Below are 17,321 nucleotides of genomic sequence, written 5' to 3'. Positions count from 1 at the left end.
GCCAAGACTTCTGAAGATCCTGGGAAAAGCCCCCTCCCTGGGATCGCTGCATCCCAAGTGAAGCTCTGGATTACCATGGGACCCTCGGAGTGGGTTTCACTGGAAGAGCCCCTGGGGTCTCTGAATACTCCAGGATGGGCTTGAGCGATGCTGATGGTGAGCTCTTCTTGCCCAGCAGGTCCTCAGAGGTGCTGGGTGCCGCTGAAGCCATGTGGATTGTTCCAGTGCTTGCTCTCTGCAGCCTTGCTGCAGCCGTGCCCTCGGAGGACAGGAAGCTGAGCGACAAGGCAACGACGTTGGCTGACCGCAGCGCGACGCTGGCCTTCAACCTCTACCATGCCATGGCCAAAGACAAGAACATGGAGAACATTCTGCTGTCCCCCGTGGTCGTAGCGTCTTCTCTCGGCCTCGTGTCCCTGGGGGGCAAAGCCACAACTGCCTCCCAAGCCAAGGCAGTGCTCAGCGCAGATAAACTCAACGATGACTACGTGCACAGCGGGTTGTCCGAGCTCCTGAACGAGGTCAGCAACAGCACAGCCCGCAACGTCACCTGGAAGATCGGCAACCGCCTGTATGGCCCTGCCTCCATCAACTTCGCCGACGACTTCGTGAAGAACAGCAAGAAACACTACAACTACGAGCACTCCAAGATCAACTTCCGCGACAAGAGGAGCGCCCTGAAATCCATTAACGAGTGGGCAGCCCAGACCACGGATGGGAAACTCCCAGAGGTCACGAAAGATGTTGAGAAGACTGATGGAGCCCTCATTGTCAATGCCATGTTCTTCAAGCGTAAGTTCTGCCTTCGAGTTTTGACCCCCCAAACCTAACCTGAACCAATAGGTAGCGGCCCAGATGGGAAGGTGAACAAGTCCTAGATCCATTGGAGCCGCGTTCTTTTTCAGAGCGAGGAGTTAGGAACTGTGCATGACATTGCCACCCATTCCCTTTATTTACAAGCTGAATTTCTCTCTCCTGTAGCTCACTGGGATGAGAAGTTCCATCATAAGATGGTGGACAACCGTGGCTTCATGGTGACCCGTTCCTACACTGTGGGAGTCCCCATGATGCATCGCACAGGTAAGCTGCAAACCTCCTGCCCCATGCCAGAGCCAGCTGAAGTTACACTCACTGCTGCTCTGTTATCCAGTTTTCCACCAACTGCTTCCAAGACTCTCTGCCTCATGGTCAATGAGAGCATGAAGCAGGGTGTGCTGCTTCTGCTGATTCAGTCTCTCTGTAAGCAGAGACAATCCATGTTTACTACTGGGTGCGTGGCTGTTGGGGATAAATCCAAGCTCATTGAGCAAATAAGAGCCACGCGTTTGAGTTGGTGCCAACTCCAGTAACGTTGGGCCAGTTCCCAAAACGGCATTCAGACTCGCCTGCCTTGCTGGTCAGGGGAAGTGTAGGGTGAATTCACAAGGTTGTGAGTAGCTTTGCCTCTGCTCCACATCTCACCATTTCCTGCTTCTGATTTTAAGGTCTCTACAATTACTATGATGATGAGACAGAGAAGCTCCAGGTGGTAGAGATGCCACTTGCTCACAAGCTCTCCAGCATGATCTTCATCATGCCAAACCACGTGGAGCCTCTGGAGAGAGTTGAGAAACTGCTGAACAAGGACCAGCTAAAGACCTGGGCAGGCAAGATGAAGAAGAGATCAGTTGCCATCTCACTGCCTAAAGTCATCCTGGAAGTCAGCCATGACCTTCAGGTAAAGGAGATCCTTAACGAAAACAAATTGGGCCTTACAGTTTGTTGAGATGGGAGAGGAGACGGTGGAATGGTGGGTTATCTGTGCCTGTCACCCTTTTTCCAGTGTCTGGTCTAACCATGACTGGAAAAGATTGCACCATGTCATGTCTGGCAGGGTTGCTGACCTCTTTTCTCCTCCTAGAAACACTTGGCTGATCTGGGCCTGACAGAAGCCATTGACAAAACCAAGGCTGACTTGTCGAAGATCTCTGGCAAGAAAGACCTTTACTTATCCAACGTCTTCCACGCTACTGCTCTTGAATGGGACACGGAAGGGAACCCTTACGATGCTGACATCTACGGCCGAGAGGAGATGAGGAACCCCAAACTCTTCTACGCTGACCACCCCTTCATCTTCATGATCAAGGACAATAAAACCAACTCCATCCTCTTCATCGGCAGGCTCGTGAGGCCCAAAGGCGACAAGATGCGTGATGAGTTGTAGTTAGCTGTTTGGGTGGGTGGGGTTTTTTTGCCCCCCAGAGCTTTGGTTTGTGTGTTTTTTAGTGGGAGAATTTAAAAAAAAAAAAAAGGGGAGACACTATTTTGTATCCTTCTCGAACTATGGGTGCTATTCAGACCAGGGTGCATTGTGATGAGAAACCAAGCATACACTTTACCTCACCCCAAAATACTTCTTGCACAAACCCACCTCCAGAGAGGAACAGGGGAGCCTGGCGCAAGAGGGTCACTGGGAGCGGAAGGGAACCGCCATGCACTGTCTCAGCTACTGGCATCCTCAGCTGAGATGTTGAGGCTGATGCCTAGCTCCTCCCTGCACTAATTACACCTCCTGCTAAGTACCTTGCTGCTACCATCAGCCCTGCGAAGGCACAAGCCCTCCACTCTTCCATCTCAAATTCTCCTGCACCTTTTTAGCTCTGCCACTTGCTTTTCTTCTCCTTTGATGCTATGTGGCACCACACCAGAGCTGCTCTGGTGGCTTTGCAATTGCTCCTTGCTTCTCTCTTCAGTGGTATGTGGCAGCACAAAGGGACAACTGCTGTGTTTCAGGTCCCTCTGTGGCCCTGGGAATAGAGCAGGACCATGTAAGAGTGGAGATGATACAGAATTGTGCCCCTCTGTCTTGCTCTGGATGACTTAAGATGTTTAAACCACAGCAGGTCATCAGCTCCTTAGAATGCTCACTGCAAAGCCAAGCTTAGCTTTGCTCAGCACTTCACAGAGAAGGAAGTGGCCAAGAGCAGATGGGCTTCCAGAAAGATAAAAATCTGAGATCCCTTCAACACTCCTGCATGACAAATAGCTGTGCTTCACCCCTCTGGGGATCACAAAAGGTGCTTTTGAGCCAACATCTGGAGTTAAAACATCCTGTACCAGGCAAACAGAGGAACTTGACTTCTCTTGGTGTTTCTGCATCAGCACAAGGGGCTGGGAGAGGCACTTACCGCTGTGAAGGCTCAGTCCCAGTTATGACCAAGGCCAGTACCCATCAGCTCCTGTAGCAGTGTGAGGCTTCTCAAGGAGGTGGATCAGGTTCACTTCCACTTTTGTCTAAAGACAAAGTTTTAGAGCTGCCATTATCCAATGTCTAGTGACCCTTTTCCAAAGCTCCTCTCTTCCGGGATACTTCAGCTCCCAGTTGGCTGACCTGGATAAAGGCATGCTGAAAACCAAATGTATTTATAATTACACTCGTATTTATGTCTGATAACGAAGTTTCAGAGCCTGATCCAACCTCAACTTGGAGGCTTTTCCCATCTTCTCTTTAAGGGATATCACCAGGTTAATACTATTTAAAGAAGTAGCTGATACCATCCCATAAGCATTGAGCGTGTGTCCAGTAAGCTCTGCTACACACTGGGACAGGCTGCCCAGGGGGGTGTGGAGTCTCCTGCTCTGGAGATATTCCAGCCCCGTCTGGACGCCGACCTGTGTGACCTGTCCTAGGGAGCTGCTTTGGCAGGGGGGTTGGACCCGATGATCTCCTGAGGTCCCTCCCCAACCCCTGTGATTCTGTGAGAGCCATCCCAGAATATTAAAACAAGAGAAATCGATCACAGTCTATGTGCCAGCTCTTTCAGGCCAGCAAGGAAAACGCATCACTCTTCAGTTTCATTTCCCTGTCTTTGTGCTTCCTGTCTGTTTGCCACAGAAAAGCCCAATCCTGCATATTCTCTGACCGTACACGCTGCTTTTTCCACTTATTTATTTACAAAGTCTCTTACTGCGTGTTTTCTATGAGCAAACAGCTCACACCCCAACTTTGACCCAACCATGCCTTCTCCAGATCTGCAAGCTACACAACCTCTGAAAAGCTCACCTGTCCTAATTCCTATCCAAGCCAGCTGAAATGGGAGGTTCTTGTCCTCAAATTTCTTCCTAAATCACGTTCCCAGGTGCTTTTCCCCTGTGTTGGGAGGTAGGAGGCAACCCACAAGGATGTACCCAGATGCGTGGGAAGCCTGAAGCCCAGCATGTGTTAGATACTACCCAGTGAATCAGCACACTGAAACCCACACGCTGTAGCACATTGTGGAGGATGGGGGGTGTGTGTGTGTTGGGGGGGTGGGTTAGGGGTGGGCAAGGCAAGAACACACTGTGGGATACCGTGAATTCTTTGCATCATGTGGATGCAGGTGTCTGATGGCTTTTTATTGTCTGTTCTTGTACCACATGACGACCGTTGGATAATTTTGCAATAAAACTTTTTCAATGAGCCTCTGGCAGGCAGTCACTTGCAGGGTGGGGGAGGAGGCAAATATACTCTTGAAAAGAGGTTCCTTGTTGTTGTGGTTTTGTGGTGGGGCTCTGGTGGAGGAGAGGGGACTGCAAAAAGCAGCCAGAAGCTCTTTGCAGGCCCCACAGAGCAAACACCAGCTGACCAAGGCTGAGGCCATCAGCAATGGTCACAGCACCCCTGGGAATTGAATTTGGGAGAAACGAACCCCCAAGCAGCCGCTTTGCGCCCCCCAAGAAGGAAGTGACATGTGAGAAACTGCAGGCACCAAGGCCAGTGAAGAAGGGGGGGTGGGGTAGATGAGGCACTTCAGGCACCTGAAAGATTCCCCTGCAGTCCATAGAGAAAACAATGTTGGAGCAGGTGTCTCCCTGCAGCCCACGATGAGGAGCAGAGACCCCACCTGTAGCCTGTGGAAAGGCCCCACGCTGGAGCAGGGGGAGACAGACAGGAGATGCTGTGACCTGCATTGGAGCAAGCCCCTGCCAGCACTTGCAGCACATGGAGAGAGATAGAGACACACAGAGAGAGACCCACGCCAGAGCAGGTTTGCTGGGGGCAGGGGGGGCTTGTGACCCCGTGGGGGACCAGGCTGGAGCAGTCTGGGGCTGAGAGACTGAGAAACATTCTGTGATTTGTGACTGCACCCACAGCAGTGACCCACGCTGGGGCAGCTGGGGAAGAGCTGAAGCCGTGTAGGAAAGGGCTCATATTGGCAAAGTTTGTGGACTGTCTGCCATTGGGTGGAACAACACAGTGCAGCAGGGGAAGGGGGTGAGGAAATGCCCCCCCCCCACCCCCAGCTAAGAAGGAAAACAGCTCATGAGGAACTGACGCAAACCCCCATTCCCTGCCCCTCCCCGTGCCACAATGCAGGGAAGAAGGGATCAAAATCATGGCCAAAGCTCAGTCTGCTGAGAAAGGAGGGGTGGGGGGAGGTGTTTTAAGATCTGACTGCACTTCTCATCACCCAACTGGTGTCACTGGGGGTGCAGGGCATTGTCATAAACTAGTTTTCTTCCCATTATTCCATGTTGAGTCTGTGACGCTGATTGTGGAATGATCTCTCCCTGCCCTTATTTCCACTCCTGAGCCTCCCAATACCCATTTTCTCCCCTGTCCAGTTGAAAAGGGCAGTGACAGAGCAGCTTCGGTGGGCATCTGGCCTCCAGCCAAGGTCAAACCACTACACCTTCCATCTTTAAATCCAATACACCTTTCTTAATTCTGGATTAAAGTTACATTTAATATACAACAGATGAATTCCCACAGCAAGTCCATCACTGAAAAGGAACACTATTAGCAGGCTGGCTTTTCACTCTTTTTTTTCCTGGACCTGCAAGTATCCAGCATCTATTGGACAATCAATCCTTAAAGGGGTCCTACAGGAGAGTGGGAGAGGGGCTGGTCACCAGGGAGTGCAGGGACAGGACAAGGGGCAATGGCTTCAAGCTGGAAGAGGGCAGGGGTAGGTTGCATATTAGGAAGAAATTCTTCACTCTGAGGGTGGTGAGGCCCTGGCACAGGGTGCCCAGAGAGGCTGTGGAAGCCCCATCCCTGGAGGTGTGTAAGGCCATGTTGGATGGGGCTTTGGGGGCAACCTGATCTGGTGAGGGTGTCCCTGCCTATGGCAGGGGGTTGGAACTAGGTGATCTTTTAAGTCTATTTCCAACCCAATATTCTACAATTCCATGTTGTTTAACATGTCACATGTAGAAGACCTACTGCCCCGCTGTTGAACTGAGCTGCAACCAGCTGTTACAACACAGCAGTGCAGGAATTAAGTGAGCTGTTAGCCAGAGGGAACAGCTTTCCTGACCCTACAGTCCAAAGCTTCTCTAGCTAGGATCCAGTTGCGGGAAATAGAGGGAGAACAACAGTACAGGCCTCTACTATCCCTGGCCATACAGCTAGATGTTCCTTGCACAGTTGGAAAACCCAGCAGTGTCAGACTGTGCTGGGGCCACGTCCTTCCACTGCTGGGAAGGGATTAACTTGCTGTCCACAGCCTTCTGCTACTCAATCAAAACCATCTCCCCTTTTCCCTGAGCCAAAACACACGTCTAGGACAGGCAGGCACAGAAATAAATCCATGTGGAGCTCCTCAGAGTGAAAAAGCACCAGGTGCTTGCTGGATCAGTCTCTTCACTACACAACTATAAAAGCCATCTCCATCACTAACCACAGCAGCCCAGCAACACCATTAACCTGAAACACCAATACTGCAAGTTACAAGTTTTCCAGTTTGAGTCACCATCCCTGGATGTGTTTAAGAGACAGGCAGATGAGGTACTTAGGGATATAGTTTAGCATAGGACAGGAACAGTTGGACTTGATCATAAAGGTCTCTTCCAACCTTGTGATTCTGTCAATCAGTGCTCCTAATCTTGTCCAAACACCCAGCTTGCCCTTGCAGGCAGCTTTAAATGCTCAGTTTTTTCATCCTAGGTGAAAGACAGAACACTCAAGACACAAGGAACCAAGTAAGCTGCCTACCTGTCCTTTAACAGCTTCTTCAAACAGCTCCTGGTGGTGGTAATTCAAACCACACATGCTAGGAAGGGACTGGGTTCACAGATGCAAACCTCAACCATTAGGGGATAATCCTTGATGTTGACCTCAAGGTCTTGCAACAATGGGTCCAACTAGGAGAGAGGCACAGCAACACCACTCAAAACACACTCCTCACATCTAGATCTAACAGACAACATACAAAGCCTTGCAGCATGGGTCACACCACATTGCTTCAGGCCTTCCAGCTCACACACATTTCCTGAAGTGACAAAGTCACCCTATCACTTTTTCCCCAGCTATTTTTTGAAGCTTTTTGATGGAAGATGTGCAGAGAAACCTGAAATCACTCATTCTCTGACACCCTGAGAAGGCACATATGTTTCTGACAGACTTTATCAGTTTCCTGGCCAGCACCCTCCCAGGCTGGTTTCCAGACCTGCCAGAGAAGCTGGAAGGCTGAGGCTCACACATCCACAGATGCTGCCAGACGGACCAGTTCCTGACAGCAGCAGCTTGAAATTCCAGTTCATACACTGCCTGTGCCTAGCTCCTTCAGAGGAACCTCCTGGAAGTGGAAATCTGGATGTCAAAGCTATTCCCAAACAGCAGATCTTGCAATGTATGTTGTTTTTGTTAACGCAACAAATAGGTTCTGAATTTGTCAAAATCCAAACTGACAAAGCCTTGATCTAACCTTCAGGTTGGAACTAGATGATCTTTGAGGTCCTTTCCAACTCAAAGCATCTATGATCCTGCAGACAACATGTCTTACAAGATCTTCCCACCGCTGCACCAGACCTGGAAATCAAACACTCTAAGGAGCTGACAGAACTACTTAACCAAATGCTCACTCTCACTGCTGCAGCTGACCACAGCAAACATGATCCATACAGAAGAGGAAACACATACCTGCCTACAGAAGATGCATTACAATAGCTTAAGTAGCCTTGTCATTTGTTATCAATTTCAGCACCTGTCATCTTACAGCTCATTTATAGTGACAAATTAACAGACTGTTTACTCAAGCTTCAAAGGAAGTTTTCCCCTTATCACTTAAGGGAATTCCCATCCCAAAGCATAGGAGAGGCTTGAAATCCAGAGCATACACTTTTTTTTCCCCCAAAAACTAATGTGTAAATACTTGCTCAGAAGGTGCTTCACCCGTATCTCCCCAACTCTCCAGACTGCAGCTGGATCAGAATCACAGAATGCTTTGGGTTGGAAATGGACTTAAAAGATCACCTAGTCCCAACACCCTGCCATGGGCAGGGACACCCTCACTAGACCAGGTTGCCCCCAAAGCCCCATCCAACATGGCTTTACACACCTCCAGGGATGGGGCATCCAGAGCCTCTCTGGGCAGCCTGTGCCAGGGCCTCACCTCCCTCAGAGTAAAGAGTTTCTTCCAAAGTCAGAGCAGGGCATCCAGACGCTTCTTGCCCTCAGCCCAGCTCAAGTTGAAACCATGAAGGTATAAACTACTGTAACTGCTTTGGACGGACCTTGCTAAAAATTGCCCTCCCCCTTCTAAAAACCTTGGTGAAACAGACTAGTAAGGACATGAAGTTACCAGTGCTACTCCAGTTCAGTGTCATTCATGAACCCCTAAATACTTGGATTGCTGCTGCAGCTCTACTTAGAAGTCACCATTTTGTCCCTGCTTGGTGGGGTTCAGGATCTGGTAAATTCACTCCAAAAGGGTAACAAGAAGCTGGAAGAAACACAACGGAATTCTTTCCGTACCAAAGGTGGGAGCAAGGCTTTCCTGGCTTGCCTGGAATACATCTTGTGATAAAAAAAAGCACCTCCACAAGCAGTGTCTTTTGTGATTTTATTAAGAGATGTTTTCAGGACAGTCAAGCTTCTGGTTGCAGATGTTACAAACCCTGTAACAAAAAACAAAATACCAAGTGAGATAGTGGCAAACCACTTCCCATAATCCTTCTCCTCCCCAAACCACTGGGCAGGCTCCAAGATTACAAATTAAGTGGTGCCTCTCACTAGTATTTTAGCCAACATCCCCCTTTACCCCACTACAAGTTACACATTTTCAGTGGGAACAATGCAGAGCAGGTCTCAGACAATTCCAAGCTATCAATTTCTATCTTAGAAGCTACTCAGTTCAGGGGGACAGGAGCCCAAACCTCGATTAACTAGCCTGCTTGTTATTGGCTTTTAAGTCTATCCCAAACTGGATGCTCTAAGGAAAGGTATGTGATGTATACACCCTGTGCTGTCAACTGCACCCCGGTAGCAGGTAGGACAATGTGACAACATCCAAAGCACCAAACCCTGCTCACATGTCACCAAGTCACTCAAATTGCAACCCAAGGTCCCCAAATCCATGCTGCAAAACACAACATGAAACAGGGTGCTTGGACAGGGACATTCCCTTCAGACTCGTCATCTCATCTTCAATGAAGGGTGTGCTCAGCTGGTTTGCCACACACCTTAAGCCATGACCTTTTCACCCAGGGCAATCTCTAAATCTGACCCAGCTGGTCACCACACTCAGTACAAAGCAGCTTTTTCTCCCAGTATCCCAGCTACCTGACAGGTTTTTTTGGTGCCATGACACCTTTTCCACATGGATCCTCACCAAAGCTACCTCCCACCGCTCACAGGTTCTTCTCAGGCTGTGGGAACCGGCTGAGGCATGGCTGGCTGTTCTGGTTTGCCACCCTTCTGCTCTGAAATGGGGGTGGTGGGCAAGATCTCTTCTTTGGGTTCCACAATGCTGACATGGTCTGGAAGAGGCTTTTTGGGGCCAATCTTTCCACTTGGATCCCAGGGCAGCATAATCTTTACTTTGATGCCCAGTACTCCTGTGAAGAGTGACAGGACAACAGAAGATACATTCATTTGACACAAAATATCAAGCACACATGCAGCCTGAGACTGCAATGAAAACACCATACATCCCTAACTCATGATGTGGTTTTCAAACCCCATTATTCCCAGGATAACTCAGCTCACTTTCCAGAAATTGCACTGATTTTTGCATCCCTTCTCAGACAAATGCCTCTAACTCATCCAATGATTAAGACATCCTGCCCAAAGCAGGCTGAGTACAGCACCATAGAACATGGCACTGAACAGGCTGCAATGACACAAGGACATCCCTTCTGACTCGTCATCGTATCATCACTGAAGGGAAGGCAGAGAATAAATACTTTTGTCACCCCTACATCAGGTGTTCTGCACTGTAAGAGAGACATTCTGGTCCTGAAGCCAGTCCAGAGAAGGGCAGCCAGGCTGGGGAAGGGGCTGGAGGGCAAATCCTCTGAGGAGCAGCTGAGGGAGCTGGGGGTGTTGAGCCTGGAAAAGAGGAGGCTGAGGGGAGACCCTTCTCAGCGCCTCCACTGACCTGCCAGGAGGGTGCAGAGAGGTGGGTGATGGTCTCTTCAGCCAGGGGACAGGAGATGGGACAGGGGGAAACGGGCTCAAGCTGCACCAGGGCAGGGTCAGCTCAGATGTGAGGGAAAAGCTCTTCCCTGCAAGAGTTGTGGGGCTGTGGAACAGGCTGCCCAGGGAGGATGTATTTAAAAGATGGGCAGATGAGGTGCTCAGGGATATGGTTTAGTAAAGGACAGGTATGGTTGGACTCGATCTCAAAGGCCTTTTCCAACCCAGTAATTCTGAGATTCTGTTAGTAACCCAAAGCCAGCTAAGACACCCAAGTCACCTGTGTTTTACCAGGGGAAGGACCAGTGTAAGCAGGCTTGGTTGGTTTAGATGGGAAGACCTGACAGAGCATGGCAACAGTTGAGAACTGTTTAACACTTGATTTTTCATGGCTCTTGTAGTACACCCATGTTCTGTCTGCCTAACCCAAGGAGCCAACAGAACCAGAATCCAAACTGCCAACAGCTCTTTAAATTCAATTAATATGGGGTTTATTTAGAAGTCATTTTCTTACCAACCTCAGGACACAAATAAGAGTATCTGGAAAATCTAAAGCCACATTCTTAATGGAAACATCCAATCCCCCACCACCACCACTGGAGAACTGGATGATGACCTGGGATGACCACACAAAATCCTGTTCTTTCCTGAAGGCCCCTTCTCCATTTCCCACTCACAAAACACAAGTGCAAATAAAGTTGTGCTTCAGAAATCTCCAAAAGCCCAAGAAAACAAGGAGGAACCAACAGAGCTGCAACAGGATCCGCATTGCCAGCCACTCACCCTGCCGGAGAAGGACGTGACGCACGGCTGTGTCAACGTAGTAGTTCACCGGGTCTCCACTGTGGATCATCAAGCCATCGACAAACTTCATGGATTTGGCACGCTGACCTCTGAGTTTGCCAGACACAACCACCTCACAGCCCTTAGCACCACTCTCCATGATGAAGCGGAGGACACCATAGCAGGCTCTGCAGGGAGAGAGCAGTCACAGTGTTACTCTGGCTCTGACAAGCCCACAGTGCACCATGGTGGCATTTTACACCAATTTTAAGCACAATCACATTCCAACCTTTGTAAAAAGCCTTCCACACACACAACTATACAACCAAAGCTCTGTCAATGCTACCCGAAGTAGTAAAAGTCTTCCTAACATTTTGGCACCATCAAGCCCAGCCTCACAAAACTCCTGGTGTCTTCTGATCTTCGTAAGAATGTGGGAACAGTGACAAGCAAATGTTCTCTGTGACACAAAAGCAGCTGAAGGTGGTCAACCCACACACCTCAGGAGTGCAGCTACCCATCCCTTCTCAGACAAATGCCTCTAAATCATTCAATGTTGACAGGATGCTCCTGCTGAAGAACCACATGTAGCATCACAGAACATGACACTGCAGAGGTACCACAACAAGAGTCACCTGCTTCCGACTCGTCATCTTATCATCACCGAAGGGATCCGAGAAGCAAGGCTGCTGCCACCTGAGCTACAATTCAGCCAGAGGGCTTCAAATTGTGTTCCACTCCTCCACCCAGCTATTCACAAAGAAATAAATGCAAGCATTGTGCACACCAATCAGACAATTTTTAACCTGATCTACTCTAAGACATCAACTTTTACATCTGAAATACATTATCTAACAATTACTAGCAAAGCAACTGTGTACTAAAATAAAAAGCGTCATATTATTGGCAATTCTAGTGTACAGAACTGCCCTCTCCAAGCACAGCATTGCTAAGTTTAATTTTCAAACTGAATGTAAGTTGGCAAGGGTTTTTATTTTAGAAGTGGCATTTGAATCCCACACTCCCTTGCTGTGCCTGTGTGTTTAACTTGCTTTACTCACCGACGCACTGCTAAGCCTCCCAGAAGCTTGTACCGCAGGGACTCTGCCTGAGCAATTGCACACAGGCCTCTTGTGGCCACCTTCTCAGCATAGAGCTAGAAAGGAAACAAAATCAACTCAGAAACAGGCTGTACTTCAAGATCACTTTCATTTAATAGAATACAGGAGCTTCACACTACTCTGTGTCCCATCCTCTACACCCAGTTCAGTTAGCCCGTCCACATGCACATGCAGAAGTTTTCTTTGCTCCTTTAAACCCCTTTGGTGCCCGTCTCCCACTCCAGGCAGAGCTGAGACAGTCTGAGAACACTCCACTGAAAGTAAGGAGACTATTTAAACATCCATGGTGCAGCTTCAAAGAGCGGCAGCTTCCAAAGAGCCCCAAAACATCAGGTAACGCCAGAGAACAGTATCCATAGTTCCACAAACTTTGAGATACAACATCTTAAGTTGGAAAAGACCTTTAAGATGGACTTGATGCTCTTAAAGGTCTTTTCCATCCTTGTAGTTCTGTGAAGTTATGTAAGTCTGCTTAAATCTTAAAACCAAACCTAAGCAACAGGTTGGTTTTGGAAGCTGGGAGAGTGAGGTGTATTTAATCTAACATCTCCTAGAGGGCCAAAGCCTGATACTTCAGAAGCAGCAATGTTGAAAATCATGCACATGATATCCCAGAGCTGACAAACCACGATGTGCCCCATGAGGGTTTGTGCCATTCAAGATGTTAAAGCATTTGCTGTAGATAATCTGCAATCTTCACTGCACAATGTGAACCAGCAACACTGGCAGAGCTGGAATAAGCAGGAGCCATCACCTACACCGCACAGTTACCCCCTCCCATAATTTGTTTTAGACAAAGTACTAGTAAGGGCACCGGATTTCCAACATTAAAAGGGCAGGAAATTACTCTTGTGCTGCTTTACTGTCTAATTCATTAGAGTAGCCCCCTAAAAATTCTCAAAGATCCTTCCAGGGCAAACCAGTTCTTTGTAAAGACAGAAGCTTTATGAATTTATTAAGCATTAATGGGGACAAACACCAAGCATTGTGTCATTAGATTGTTTCCCACCTCAGTACTGCTACAGCAACACTCTCTATAATAAATATATATAATTTACAGTTAAGTTTAAACAAAGCTTTATCTGCCTCCTCCCCTTTGGGAAAGCTGAAGAAACCAGACAAAGCCACAGCATTCAAAATAGAACAGCAAAGCATTTCATATTTGAGTTCTAGAGTTTTTTGCAAGGACATGCCCCAAGTTATCTTCCAGTCAAACCACCTTACAGCTGACACCACCCAGAGTGAGCAGATCTAACTGCACAACCCACTTACTACTGCTGTAACTGAGAGAATTTTACCTCAACGCTTCCCTCGGGGAAGCCAAACCTCTTCTGCACAACAGCCGTCAGCTCCCGGATGCGTCGCCCCTTCTCACCCAGAACATTCTGAGTTCTGAAAACAAAACAAGCAGAACAGTACAACTGAGACAAGTGTCTCCACATCTTGAGCCTGTAACCACCCCAAAGAGCTTCCAGAATCACAGAACTAAGGTTGGAAAAGATCTCCAAGATCATCTAGACCAACCATACCCCTACCACCTCTATTACTTTCTAAACCATGTCCCTCAGTACCTCATCCAATCTTTCCTTGGAACACCTCGAGGGACGGTGACTCCACCACCTCCCTGGGCAGCCCGTTCCAATGCCCAACCACTCTTTCAGGTAAGAACTTACAGCCATTCCCTCCTGTCCTATCACTAAGTCACATGAGAGAAGAGGCTGACCCCCAACTCACCACAACCTCCTTTCAGGAAGTTGGAGAGAGCAATGAGGTCTCCTGTCACTGCAGTTGAGGCCTACTCTTCAACTGAGCATCTAACTTAGTACAGCACTTGTAACCCTGCAGTATTAATAAAGTTTACTTAAGAATCTCTTTCCCAAGTAGCTTCTTGTGGCATTTACCCCTTTAAGCTCTATTCTGGAGCAGCATTCCTCACATCCTTACATAGTACCTGCGAGTCAAGAGCATCACCTCAGTTACCTGGTGGCAAGTATGATAATCTCGGTCCTGGTTGGTGTGACCCGGACTTCTACTCCCGAGTACCCATCTTCAGCCAGTTCCCGAGTCAGAAACTCGTTCAGCTCAGCTTTGAAGATACCGTCAGCGACAAACTGGAAGAGAAAAGGGACGGAGTCAAGCTCTGCCCAGGCGCTCAGCCTGAACACGAGACTGCCACACGCTGAGTGTGGGGAAGACCCATCCCTGGGACCACCACTTCAGACTGACAGAGCTCCCTTCCAGCAGGAGCCTACTCCATGACCGCCCGGTCTACACTCCGCCACAGTTACAGTTCACTCTGATGGCCAAAAGCGCAGCTCGCTGCTAAGTCCTGCGGTCTTTAATTAACTCGCGTGAAATAATTAAGAGAGAGGCCGCACGGCTTTCCCGGCCCCACAGCGGCCTGCTGCTAAGGGCCCCGCTTCCACCCGACGGGCCGCAGGCCCCACGCCTCCCTCCCTCCCCCAGACAGGCTGAGCCCTGCACCCTCCCGGCCCCTCTGACCCACAGAGCCAGGGAGCCGCTACCCCCAAACTCCCCCTGCTCGAAGAACTGTCCCAGACCCCAAGCAAACCCCAACCAGGTTCTTCAGGTCCCGGCACTGCCCCGCGCTCCTCAGCATAGCCCCCGCCTGCCTCCCCCGCGCACACAGGCGAAGGGCCGCGGGGAAGGGAAACCCACGGCTCCCTCCGCGCTCTCCCTCACTCCCGGCCTCCCGCCGCCGCCGCCATGTTACCCGCCGTGCCACCGAGCCGCATCCGCCTCCATCCTCCCGCATCCACCGCCATGCCGTCGCCGCCGCCCCTCCCCGGCGCGGCTCGGGACTGCGCCCTACACGAACCCGCCGATATGAGCCCGAGCCGCGGCCGCGCTGAACCGCGCCGCCGCCCTCACCTTGCGCTTCTTGGAGATCTGCACCGCCATCTTGAGTCGCGCCGCCCGGCGGAAAGGAGGGAGCGGGCCCCGGTGGGAGGGCTATATCGGCCTTCCGCCGCTCTCCATTGGGCCGGGGGAGATCACGTGTGCCGGCACCGGGGGGCGATGGGAAATGTAGTCTTCCCGGGCCGCCGGCGCGCCGCCATGTTGGGGAGCATTAACCCTGTCGCGTTCAGTGGGGCTTTGCTGCCTCGCAAGGCTGCTTCGGGCGCCCGTCACCCGGCATTAAGCCGGCCACAGAACCGGTATAAATGGTCAGAGGCAGTAGAAACATGATAATCCGCCTTGATCTTCTTCTACCTGGGGTCCCGCTCCGGTGGTAAAGAGGCTCTCCCCTCAGGGCACTGCAGCCGCCTCAGGCGTCAGGCGAGCAGAGCTCGAAGGCGGGTGGGAGGTGAGGGGAGCAGCCACAGCCCCTCTCCTCGCAGCTGAGGGGAGCAGCCACAGCCCCTCTCCTCGCAGCCTGCTTCTGTCGTTTTAACCTGAGTTTTTCAGGCAGTCGCAGATGAAGGAAACGCCCCTCAGGAAAAAGTTACGGAAATCAAAGGCTACTCAGTTATTTCCAGGGAAACATCAGGCGTCTTCACTGCCTGTACTGTTACCCAGTAATTTGCTGCTTCATGTAAATTTTAACAGTCGCTATTAAGTATTTATTTTTGTCTGTAAATGTGGGTGATAGCGAAGTGTAAACTTCAAGATCCTGCAGGGTCTTCCCTGCTCTGTGTGTGTGTGTGTGTGTGTGTGTGTGTGTGTGTGCAGCATCTCGAGCGACAGGGCTGTGGACCCTGTACCTCCCTGCAAGACAAATGATTCAATAAATAGGTGGATCCAGGGTGCATCTCCTGTGGGTTTGGGGGGTTCTTTTTTCCCCTTCCACAATGGCATCAGCACCTCTTGCAGTCTGGCTACTGGGTTAAATTAGTAACAGCAGGATAAGATTTCTCACTTCAAACTTCTGCAGTGGCCAAAAGATGGGAAAAGTGGTGATTTTATTATTTTTTTAAAGGTTTAGGGATTGCAGAGGATTGCAGGGGCTTAATTGTGCCATTTCAATTAGATATAATAATAATAATAATGGGTAGAAATGATACCTGAAAATACCTGCATGCTAGTGAGTAAACATGGTCTGTATGGGAAGAGTCAGCAAAGGGAAGTCCTGCCTTGCAAACTCCCAGATGGCAGCCAGAAGATACAGGGATAAGGGCAAAATAGGATGAAACATGCTGCTTGGCTTTCTGCAAGGCTTCTTTTGGGCAGCCTTGCCAGGGGCTTTACAAAACCTGAGTGGCCATGTGTGAAGGAAGACAAGAGGAGCTGGCACAGGAGTTTATGTAATGAAAGTGGAAATTAAATGTTAGCATTATATAAAAAAAAAAAAAAAAGAAAGTAAAAATAAGGGGTGACCATTTCATGGCTCTGTAAATAATCCCATGGTGTACCCTGCTGGGTACATCTCATCTTGTCTCCAAAAGGAAACCTGGGAGAGGGTGAGAGCAGGGCAGCAGGGATCTCGTGCTGCTTAACATATCTGTTGGCAACATGGACAGTGGGATCGATGCACCCTCAGCATGTTTCCTGACACCACCAAGCTGTGTGGTGTGTTCGACATGCTGGAAGGAAGGGATGCCATCCAGAGGGATCTGGACAGGCTGGAGAGGTGGGACTGTGTGAACCACATGAAGTTAAACAAGGGCAAGGTCCTGCACATGGGTCAGGGCAATCTCAATCATAACTACAGGCTGGGTGGAGAATGGATGGAGAGAAGCCCTGAGGGGAACGGCCTTCAGCTGCAGGAGGGCAGCTGGAGAGGGGTGTGAGGCAGAAATCCTTCCCAGGGAGGGGGGAGGCCCTGGCACAGGGTGCCTGGAGAAGCTGGGGCTGCCCCTGGCTCCCTGTGAGGGTTCAAGGCCAGGTTGGATGTGGCTTTGGGCACCCTGGGCTGTGTGTGGGGCGACCCTGCCCGGGTGGCACTACAGGGGCTCAGACCTCCCTTCTCACCCAAACCAGCCTGGGGTTCTGTGATGCTTACAGGTCTGGGAGCACCTCTGCATGACATTAGCTCTGCAGGTTGGGACTCAACCTGGGAAAGATAAAATGTGGTCGAG

The 17,321-nt window shown here is 50.0% G+C and overlaps 2 protein-coding genes across 3 annotated transcripts; one reads left to right on the top strand and one right to left on the bottom strand.

The window, feature by feature from the left end:
• Nucleotides 1-209: 209 nt before the first annotated feature.
• SERPINH1 (serpin family H member 1) lies at nucleotides 210-2,329 on the top strand (the record flags this gene model as incomplete). The annotated part of the gene is made up of 4 exons (XM_084274249.1): nucleotides 210-792; nucleotides 982-1,080; nucleotides 1,485-1,717; nucleotides 1,901-2,329. 4 exons carry the CDS (start codon nucleotides 210-212, stop codon nucleotides 2,201-2,203), a joined length of 1,218 nt encoding a protein of 405 aa, XP_084130375.1. The 3' UTR covers nucleotides 2,204-2,329.
• A 6,461-nt stretch (nucleotides 2,330-8,790) lies between these two features.
• On the bottom strand, nucleotides 8,791-15,232 carry RPS3 (ribosomal protein S3). 2 transcript variants are annotated; one of them, XR_014618146.1, is made up of 7 exons: nucleotides 15,175-15,232; nucleotides 14,263-14,393; nucleotides 13,581-13,674; nucleotides 12,223-12,317; nucleotides 11,162-11,349; nucleotides 9,524-9,798; nucleotides 8,791-8,859 (listed from the first exon to the last, which is right to left on the bottom strand). XR_014618146.1 is itself a non-coding variant. In XM_084279623.1 (7 exons), exons 1-6 carry the CDS (start codon nucleotides 15,202-15,204, stop codon nucleotides 9,605-9,607), a joined length of 732 nt encoding a protein of 243 aa, XP_084135749.1. In that variant the 5' UTR covers nucleotides 15,205-15,232; the 3' UTR covers nucleotides 8,791-8,859; nucleotides 9,573-9,604. The 2 variants fall into 2 exon arrangements, 1 of the variants encoding a protein (XP_084135749.1); XM_084279623.1 differs by having other exon boundaries at nucleotides 9,573-9,798.
• Between the last annotated feature and the right edge of the window lie 2,089 nt (nucleotides 15,233-17,321).

Source organism: Gallinula chloropus, assembly GCF_964237585.1.
Source record: "Gallinula chloropus genome assembly, chromosome: 1".
NCBI classification, from domain to species: Eukaryota; Metazoa; Chordata; class Aves; order Gruiformes; family Rallidae; genus Gallinula; species Gallinula chloropus.
The sequence above is the reverse complement of the archived record's forward strand: the minus strand, read 5'-3'. Positions and strand labels throughout refer to the sequence as shown.